The sequence below is a fragment of the Vipera berus genome (genome assembly GCF_964194415.1).
Source record: "Vipera berus genome assembly, chromosome: 2".
Lineage (NCBI taxonomy): Eukaryota > Metazoa > Chordata > Lepidosauria > Squamata > Viperidae > Vipera > Vipera berus.
Genome location: NC_138203.1, coordinates 273,034,969 through 273,045,487, shown reverse-complemented (window position 1 = coordinate 273,045,487; position 10,519 = coordinate 273,034,969). Strand labels below are relative to the sequence as shown.

Sequence of the window (10,519 nt, the reverse complement as noted above, 5' to 3'; positions counted from 1 at the left end):
AGAATGAAGGCTACTGCTAAGCTTGTAAGCCGCCCTGAGTCTTCGGAGAAGGGCGGGATATAAATGGAATTAAAATAAAATAAATAAATTTGCAAGCAGGAAATCTTGCACAGGAATTGCAGCCGGGGATTTCCTTCTCCCCCCCACACACACACTTTTCCTGGCTTGCCCAGCATCTGGGCTTTCCTCATTTCTTCCTCCTTCCCTCCCTTTTCTTCCTTCCTTTTGCAAGCAGGAAATCTTGCACAGGGAGGTTGGGGCCGGCCGTACGGAGTCTCCAGCTGATCGGCTGCCATGGATGCAGCTTCCTGGCTGCACAGCGTTGCAGAGCTCTTGGCGGGTCGGCACAACGCTGTGCGCCCAGGAGGTTGCATCCAAGGCAGCCGATCAGCTGGAGACTCCGTATGGCCGGCCCCAACCTCTGCCAACGGGCTCCAGTGTTTTGAAAAAGCTGCATTTTTAGGGGTTTTTTTATTATTATTTCTAGGTGCTTGTTGGTTACTCTGCCTCCAGTGGCCAAAATAATTTGACCAATTTTGCAGACAATACCATCCCGACTTGAAGGAAATCTCGAAGCAGCCCAACCAGTCCACCCCACTGAAACAGCAAGGGGGCATCACTGCTCCCTCCCCTCCCCTGCAGATTCAGGTTCATCTGTTGCGCTTCTGGCACGGGCTGCTACAGATTTCAAGCAAACTTTCCCAGCCCCTCGTGGAAAGAGCGAGACCCAACAGGAAATTCTGAAGGCAAAGTGGGTGCTCGCTCACCCCCACCCCTTGGAGCGCTTCCCCTCGTATTTATTTCGGGAAATTAAGCTGCATCCTGGGGGAAGAAAGGCACCCACAGCAGCCACAGGGTGTTCGGCGGGCTCCGAAGCCGAACTGGGAAAAGTTCTCGTCCGTCCTCTCCCATTAGTTTTTTCCCCCCACTACCCCAGCTACTTATGATCAGCGGCAGGGAGCAGGTGGTGAAAAGGGCGGTCTTAAGTACGCCATGTACCACCAGCCAGGTGCTCGTGTACCACCAGTGGTATGCATACCACTGGTTGAAAAGCCCTGGTCTAACCTAACAAAAAGAGCACCTCAGAGAACAGATTAGAAAAACAAGTTAAGATGGGCAAGAAAATGGTGAGCACCTGTCCACCCTAGATGAGTTCAAATCACCAGGACTAGATGGATTATACCCCAAGGTTCTGAAGGAACTGGCAGATGTGATCTCAGAACCTCTAAATTATTCCCACTGAGGAACTTACAGAGGACTGGAAAAGAGCTGATGTAGTTCCCATCTTCAAAAAAGGAAAAAAAAAGGATCCAGGAAACTACAGACCTATTAGTCTGACCTCAATTCCTGGGAAGATTGTAGAAAAGATAAGAAACAAATCCGCGAACACCTAGAGGCAAACAAAGTCGTTGCCAAAAGCCGACATGGGTTTGTCAAAAACAGATCATGCCAGACAAATCTTATTGCATTCTTTGACCAAGGTGACAAAATTAGTGGACCAGAGGAATGCTGTGGATATAATTTACTTGGACTTCAGCAAGGCATTTGATAAAGTAGACCACAACCTACTACTTGATAAGATAGAAAAATGTGGATTAATCAGCATCCCCACCAGATGAATTCGTAGCTGGCTGATTGGCCGTACTTAGCATGTGGTCCTCAATGGAACGGTGTCTACATGGAGGGAAGTGTGTAGTGGGGTGCCCCAGGGCTCTGTTCTGGCCCCAGGGCTCTTCAACATCTTCATCAATGATTTGGATGAGGGGATAGATGGGAAATTCCTCAGATTTGCAGACACCAAGCTGGCAGGTATAGCCAACACCCTAGAAGACAGGCTTAAGGTACAGGAGGATTTGGACAGACTTGAACATTGGGCGCTATGTAACAAAATGAAATTCAATAGTAAAAAAAATAAGGTTCTACATTTCGGCAAGAAAAACCAAATGCACAGGTACAGTATAAATGGTACCTTGTTCAATAGTAGCAACTGTAAGAGGAATCTCGGAGTCCTAATGGACAATAACTTAAACGTGAGCCAGCAGTGTGCTGCAGCTGCCAAAAAAGCCAAAAACATAAAGGCTAAAACATAAAGAATGGTTATTTGAATTTGGTATGTCTAGTTTAATAAAGAGAAAGACAGGTGACATGATAGCAGTGTTCCAATATCTCAGGGGCTGCCACAAAGAAGGAGTCAAGGCAGGACAAGAATCAAAGGATGGAAACTAATCAAAGAGAGAGGCAACCTAGCACTAAGAATTTTTCTGACAGAACGATTAATTACTGGAACAACCTGCCTCCAGAAGTTGTGAATGCTACCACACTGGAAGTTTTTAAGAAGAGACTGGACAACCATTTGTCTAAAATTGTACAGAGTTTGTGGCCTGAGCAGGTTTTTTTTTAATCACATTTATATCCCGCCCTTCTCCGAAGACTCAGGGCGGCTTACAATTTAAAGCACAAATCAATGTGCTTAGCAATAGCCTTCATTCTATGTATATGCCTGCTTATTATTAGGGCTTTCGCCCCCCCCCAAGCAGCATTATTACAAAGTCAGCTTATTGCCCCCAACAATCTGGGTCCTCATTTTATCTACCTCGGAAGGATGGAAGGCTGAGTCAACCTTGAGCCTGGTGGGATGCGAACCTGCACTAATTGCAGGCAGCTGGTTTTACTTAAGGAGGCATTAGCCCACTGCTCCACCAAGGGTTGGACTTGAAGCCTCCAAGATCCCTTCCAAATCTATTATTATTATTGTTATTGTTATTATAGACCAATACAGGTAAGGCAACATATAAATGCACAAAGTGTGAAAAGAGCTTTAATGACTGCAGCACCTTTAATTGTCACAGAAGCACCCACACAGGAGAACATTAGAAATACACGAAAAGTGGGACAACCTTCATTGAGTGTGCTTCTCATAAAAAGATCCACACAGGAAAACTCAGTGAAATTCATGGATTGAGTTTTATTCTCAATGGTCAACTTCCTCCTCATCCAAGGATGCAGACGTGGCAAAGATCTTATTCATGGAATGTGCAAAGATCTTAGGTTTCTGCTGGAATCTTAGTTACCATCTCCAGCTTGCTTGCCCTTGGCTGCCATAGAAACGGGACTGGGGTGGGATGGCGGTGTGTGGGGGTTGACATTCGGGGTGGGGAAGTAAGCTGGTTTGAAGTGTTCCCATGAGAAATGGGAGGATCACTACCTATTAACAACGGAGTGGAGTTGCTTAGACTTTACCAAGGCCAACCGTCCTGGTCCTCCGGAGGCAATACAACATCTGCAGAAGAGGGTTTCTCATATCACATTGGATGTTGATTTGTCTGTCTGAGCTGGAGCTGATGTGTAATTTTCATGCAGATTTTACTCAGAGCTTGCCTGGCTTTTGCTGTAACAGTTCATTCTTAGTAAAAAGTGCCTCTTCTCTAAATCCATGGAGTCGGCTTTTCTTTCTTAGGATTTCAATGGCGGCAGACCTGACACCATCCACGTAGCTACGTATACAGGAGAAAAAAGTATAAGCACTGGAACTTGGAAACTGCTGATAGTGAACCAGTGACCTTACTTATCACAGGATGATGCCTTTCTGCTTGAGGCAAATGCATCTGTTTCCTCTCTGAGGTAATTCACGAAAGCCAAGCCTATGTTAATCTCCAACCTCCCTGAGGGGTGTAAGAAGCTCCAGAGGTTGGGGAAGTGGCCACAATTCATTCTCTACCCTCCCATTCTTTCCTCAACTGCAGAAATTAGTTGAGGCGCTGTTTCCATTTCAGCTGATGTTCTCCAAAGTATTCATGCTCACTGAGAATATAGAAAGCCTTATTGTTAAAAGTCTTACACGCCTCTGTTTCTCCTCTTTACAAAGACTCAATGGGAAAAGACGTCTCTGGAACACGGATAGGGATGGAGTAATGGTACAGTCATGGCCGAAATCAGGTTTTCAAATTGAATAAAAAGAAAAATAATTGGGTGTTAATCTGAAAAAATATAAATTCTATAATTTATACAATTTATACAAAATAATTATGTTAAGCTATGGTTTGAAGTTGATAAAGATGTGTTAAAGAGAGAAAAACTACAATTGTTGGGGACAATTTCTATGATTAAGATGACAGTTATCCTTGAATGTTATTTTTGTTCCAGACAAAACCTGTTCTCACAACTCATGTAGCATTTAAAGAATGGCAGAAAAACACATCAAAATTTATACCTTAGGGTAAAATACCTGGAGTTAAATATCACATGTCACTAGATGCTAAAGAAAGAGGAAGTTTAAGTTAACCAAACTTGAAATTATATTTTACAGCTTGTTGCTTAGTTTGGATGAAAGATTGAGTGAAATTAAGCACATAGGAGCTCACTAGAGCAGAAACACATGTACAGAAATTTAGGTGGCAAGGGTATTTATGCAGAAAGACTCCATATAAGCCATTCTCCAATGAGTTAATTAAATTATAATTAATTATTGTTTTACAACTGTCTCACCACAGAACTCTGGCCTACTTACAATGTTAAAAGCAATAAAAATACCAATCTATACAGCAACAAAATTGCAATACCTCCAAAATAAGAAAAATAAAAATTCATGGCAGAGGAATCATCAAAGTACAAATACATGATTTAGCAGGGGGCTTCCCTCTTCCCAGCCACTGCTCAGCCAAAGCCTACTGGAACCACACAGAGCTGACTTAGGATTGGAAGTAAGCGGTTCTTGTTCCCCATTTACAAACTACCAGTAATATTTGATCAGAAAGGAAAAAGCACCCTATAACAAATGTTTAAATTTGGGGGTGGGGGTATTTAAGAACCAACTTTGCTACTCTTTATTGAGTTCACTTGTTGTCTTTTAGCACAGGGCTTTTCAACCAGTGATACGGGTACCACCTGTGGTACATTGGCACCTGGCAGGTGGTATACAACCATCCTAGGAAAGTGGTAGCAAAGGAGGGGAATGAGCTCAGCTGGTGGCACCACCGCACAAGCCTGAGCGAGAGATGGTTGGAGCTGCAGGGTTGTCAGGGCTCAGCAGAAGTGCCAGGATCAGCGCCAGGCTCCAGCTGGAGCTTGGCACTGATCCTGCAGCTTCTGCTGAGCCCAGAAGAAGCGCCGATCAGCTGGAATGTTGCAGCATCTCCAGGGTCTTGTGATTTACATTCAGATGCTTGGCAACTGATTGATATTTATGACGGTCACAGTGTCCCAGGGTCATGTGAAGTGACCAAAACCTGCTGCAACCACCCAGCAGAGGGGGAGGGGAATAAAAACCAAACACCCCCCCACCCCAGCCCCGCTGCCAATCTTCAACAAAAATGCTCACAACAATGAAAACCTCGGACAGGAGGAAGAGCGCTGCTGGGCGGGCAGGCTGGTGTCTTGCTCGGCTGTGGCGTGGAGGGCACTTTTTTCAGTGCCATTGTAACTTTGAACAGTCACTAAGCAAACTGTTGTAAGTCAAGGACTACTTGTCTTTCATCACTTTTTCCCTTTTTTGGGGGGTCATTAAGTTTTTGACACCTTGCTAGGCGACTGGTTGTACTCGAATGTTGCCATATCCTAGAAGTGGTACAGTGAGCGGAAAGGTTGAAAAGCCCTGTTTCAGCAAAGGACATAAACTGAAAACAACAGTCCGGTATTCAAAGAACTTTGGATGGTAAATAATACTTTCATATTATAAATTCAACAAGGAGAAAAGTATAATTCCTGTATAAAATATATGCAAATTGCTACTATGAGAAATCTGTTTAGTTATCATATGAAATTAAGAATTTTCTTTAGCTTATTCTTGATCTTTAGTTATACAAATTCTTGATAAATTGATTACGGGCCATCAAATGAGTATTGATTAATCAGATAGGTAAGAGTTTCTCCAAGATAATCTGCTCTTTCACGATATCCAGAGGAGGAGTATTTAAACAGAGACATAAAAAACGAGGGAATCGGTGCCAGCTCCGTTAAACCGAAACCCTCGGTCTTCTAGGCTCACTTCTGCCCTAGCAACGCGGCAAACGAACCAGCGGGAGAAACGCTTTACCCAGAGAGCAAGTCTCGTCTCCAGGAAGGGAGCACAGAGGAGAGGAAGCTCTCTGCTCCAGCCATCCTGACGACCTCCAGGGCGAGGCAGAGGACGAGGCTTCCCCGGATCCAACCTGCCTTCCCCTCCTGTCGCCCTTCCCGATTTCCATCCTGCCTCAGTCTCTGCCTCTGACGGAGGCGGCTGCACTCAGGAAGCTCTCGTTTTACAAGGAAAGGGGTCAGTGGGAAAAGGAGCTTTCAGGCGCCTTCCGACGTTCAACCCCGCATCCGTCCGTCCTGCGCTGGACCCAGAGGCGAAGCAGAGCCCCACCTTTCAGCGAACCCCGCCCCCCTCGGAAAAAGAGTACCGGCGTAGACATTCCATGATACCGGAAATTCACTCTCATTTTACGTGACCCTCTCTAGGAAGCGAATATCTCTCGTTCTGGCTCCTTGTTGAGCAGAGATCTTCAAACCTGAACCTTCAACTTCCGGACTTCAACTCCCAGAAATCCTCAGCCAGCGTGTCTGTTGTTGAGGCACGCGAGCTAGGAGTCTTCAGGAAATTGGCGGGAAGGATTTGCCGTTGCTCTCCTCAGGCGGGTAAAGCTCGAGTGAGCGGAGAGCCATTTCTTCCCTCCTGCAAACCGGAGAAGGGGCTGCGGAGGGGCTGGGGGACATTTGGGACTGCGTCAGGCTTCTTTTCGCTGCCCTCGAGCAGGAGACCCGAAGGGATCCCCAAGGATGGAGGACGCCCTCAACCCAGAGATCCACCGCCGGCGCTTCCGCGGTCTCGACGGCTGCCGCCAGGAGGCCGAGACGCCCCGGGAGCTTTGCAGCCGCCTTCACCGCCTGTGCCGGCAGTGGCTGCGGCCGGAGAGGAGCAGCAAAGGGGAGATGCTGGACCTGGTGGTGCTGGAGCAGCTGCTGGCCCTGCTGCCCGCGGAGATGGCGAGCTGGGTGAGGGAGTGCGGAGCCGAGAGCTGTTCGCAGGCGGTGGCCCTGGCCGAAGGCTTCCTCCTCAGCCAAGCCCAGCGGGAAGAGCCGGGAAAGGGGCAGGTGAGGAGGGGGGGGGCGCTTCATCCTGGGAGCTCCATGTGGGGTACGATCAGAGATCTATCTACCCATGTCTATAGTAAGACAGATGAAAAATAGGACTCTGCAGCCTTTTAAGGAGTTCCTCACCTCTGAAGAATTGATTTCTTCTTGAGGCAAATGCTTCTGTTTCCTAAATTAATTTATCCCTTTACACCTCTGTATCCTTTCTGATGTTATCCACATATCTCATAGTAATCAGTGTTTACTTTGTGATCTGTGCCATCTGAATCTGGATAAGGGGAAGCCACTGGATTATGTGAATGGCCTCTGATACCCCTAGAATACCACAATAGTAAGAGAAACAAAGTAATTAACACATATAATAAAAACACAGCCTGCTGTTTTAACTCCCATTTACTCAGAAATATAAGTCACATACAGAATCCCTGAAGTGTCTCTGATTTCAGTTGGAGAAAGCAAAATGTTAGGAATGTGAACTGTAGTGTATGCAGGTTTTGCATACATGTGTGGGTCAGTGAACTAAGGACAGCTGGACAGCTCCGCGCAGGAACAGTAAGCAGGAACAGCGTTCAGCGGGAAGCCAGAACAAAGAGACAGCGTTTGGCGGGAGAGCCGGATTTCAAGGGATTGGCTGACCAGCTGGCAGGACGCTTGGATTTTAACCCACTGGCGAGGCAGTTACCTGACCAGTTATAAGTGAGGGCTGAAATCCTTTGTTCCCCAGTTCAGCCATGTTCCTCAATAAAGCAACTTAGCTCCTGAACCTGTGTCACCTCTGATTCTGGAACCCAACTTAACATGAACTATCATAGATATTGTCCTCTGAAAATGGATTATGAATCAGGCTGTTCTTCAAATGCAGGAGACATTCACAGAGGAGATTTCAGCAGAGCTCTGGGGCAGAGGAGATCGATCCAGCTCTAATCAAGAGGTGTTTTACAGGAGGACCCAATTCTGGTCACCTTGCCAGGTAGGTTCAGGTTACTTCTGAGAACAGTAGCGTTCCAGCTCCATCCATTCAGGAGCTGTGTTTAATACCAAAAGCTGAGTCTATGTGTATTTCAATACTGTCCACCCACATTTGGCTTTCAAGATTGTGCTGGAAATGGAAATGCGACAATTCATAGTCAGGAACCTTTTGTTAGAAATGAAATTTAATTGTAGAAAGAATTTAATATTTCTTATTGCTATTAAGAAGAGTGCCTAAAATAGTTAGAAATGAAGCCCATGAATTGAAACTATAACAGTGGGAATAATCATACCTGAGAAGTGTTTGTTTATTTAATTAATTATTTTATTTTATTTATTTTATTTATTTGATTTATATACCGCCCTTCTCCCAACTATTTATGCTTCCTGTCTCCCTTGTAAGGTAACTGTAAGTATACCAAGAAAAATGTAGCACATGAAGGATAAGCCACTAAGTCAACACTAAGTGGCTGTAACAATAAAACTGTTGTTCAACGTTGGCTGTGTTCAATTCTGCAACCTGGAAGCAGCTAAGCCGTGATTTGTAAAGGTGCAACTTCCCAGCCCCACGGACTTTGTGGACAAGATGACATGAATTGTCCTGAATGTTCATTTGGCTCTTGCAACTGTGTGTTTTCCCTTGTGTGCATTGAGAGAGAGAACTTTCAAGTGTTTCCTGGGATTGTCTACTTTTTTCTCTTTCTAGAGCTCTGATCCCTTTGAGGAGGTGACTGTGGACTTTACAGAGGAGGAGTGGAGGCTGCTAGATTCTGGCCAGAAGGCCTTGTGCAGAGAAATCATCCAGGAGGTTTCTATCAATATGGCTACTCTTGGTAAGGCCAGGCTGTTCAATTTGCTATAAGGTTGTGGCAGAAACATTCACCTTACATTTGAAAGATATTCTAGATACTCCATGGAAGTGACTGCATAGATTGACTGATTCAACACTAAAGCTTTAATCTATGTTTTAGATGACAACATTATTTCTATGTGATGAAGAGTCTTCTATATAACAATTTGGAAATATCACATCCTGGCTAGCCAAATGATTTGTACTAAACTTGGAATGCAGATTGGCATGTTTTTGAGGGGGACCCTTCTAAATTTTAATCAGAATATTTTCATTTTTTTCCCCATGCAGATTTGTCTGTGAATGAGAATGACAGGGAGGCAATGTTAAATCTACTCAAAATAGAGAAGAGGAAAATAAAATGTCATGAAAGGATCCACACAGGGGAGAGACCATATAAATGCATGGAATGTGGAAAGACCTTTACCCAGAAAGAACATCTTAAGCGTCATGAAAGGATCCACACAGGGGAAAGACCATATAAGTGCATGGAATGTGGAAAGACCTTTACCCAGAAAGGATCTCTTATTGTTCATGAGAGGATCCACACTGGGGAGCGACGATATAAATGCATGGAATGTGGAAAGACCTTTACCCGGAAAGAACTTCTTAAATATCATGAAAGGATCCACACAGGGGAGAGACCATATAAATGCATGGAATGTGGAAAGACCTTTAACCGGAAAGGACATCTTAAATGTCACCAAAGGATCCACACAGGGGAGAGTCTGTATAAATGCATGGAATGTGGAAAGACCTTTACCCAGAAAGGATCTCTTAAACCTCATGAGAGGATCCACACTGGGGAGAGACCGTATAAGTGCATGGAATGTGGAAAGACCTTCACCCAGAAAGGAGATCTTAATCTTCATGAGAAGATCCACACAGGGGAGAGACTGTATAAATGCATGGAATGTGGAAAGAGCTTCATTAGCAAAAGTCATCTTAATTGCCACCAAAGATCTCACAGTGGGAAGTGACCATATAAGTGCATAGCCTGGAAAAAACTATACTGGGAAAGCTTATCTGAAATGTCATGAAAGGATCCAAACTGGGGATAGATGGCATTAATGCACAGAGTTTGAAAATAGCTTTACTTGGAAAACACAATTCTCATAAAGAGCATATAAATCCATGGAGGGTAGAAAGAGCGTTGCTATGGAGAGAGGCAATACTGGACACCAAAGTATCCACAGGGGAAACAACTCATAAATGTATTGAGTTGGGGTGGTGGTGAAGGAGAAAAACCTTTAATGACTACCGGTAGTCCTCGATTTAGAACCACAACTGAGCTGAAAATTTCTCTTGTTAAGAGACGTTTGTTAAGTTAATTTTGCCACATTTTACTGCATTTCTTACCTATGTTCTTAAGTGAATAACTGCAGTTGATAAATTGGTAATCTGGTTGTTAAGTGAATCTGGCTTCCTCATTGACTGCTTTTTCCAGTTACCAAGCATCTGGATTTTGCTCACATGATCATCAGGATGTTGAAATGGTTGTTAAGTGTGAAAATTGTCATAAGTCACTTTTTTCAGTGCCGTTGTAACTTTGAAAGGTCACTAAACAAATGTATAAATCCAGGACATTCTGTTCAGCAGATATGTCAAACACAAGGCCTGTGGGCAAAA

General features: G+C 44.5%; 1 protein-coding gene and 1 long non-coding RNA gene across 2 annotated transcripts; one reads left to right on the top strand and one right to left on the bottom strand.

Annotated features, from left to right (window-relative positions):
* Positions 1 to 2,792: 2,792 nt before the first annotated feature.
* LOC308663624 lies at positions 2,793 to 4,501 on the bottom strand. The gene is made up of 2 exons (XR_014025456.1): positions 3,839 to 4,501; positions 2,793 to 3,494 (listed from the first exon to the last, which is right to left on the bottom strand). It is a non-coding gene; the product is annotated as an uncharacterized lncRNA (long non-coding RNA).
* Positions 4,502 to 7,493: 2,992 nt separating this feature from the next.
* Positions 7,494 to 10,307, top strand: LOC308663623 (uncharacterized protein). Its single transcript, XM_081320205.1, has 3 exons — positions 7,494 to 8,041; positions 8,747 to 8,873; positions 9,182 to 10,307. The coding sequence occupies exons 1-3, from the start codon at positions 7,907 to 7,909 to the stop codon at positions 9,868 to 9,870; spliced, it is 951 nt and encodes a 316-aa protein (XP_081176331.1). The 5' UTR covers positions 7,494 to 7,906; the 3' UTR covers positions 9,871 to 10,307.
* The last annotated feature ends 212 nt before the right edge of the window (positions 10,308 to 10,519 follow it).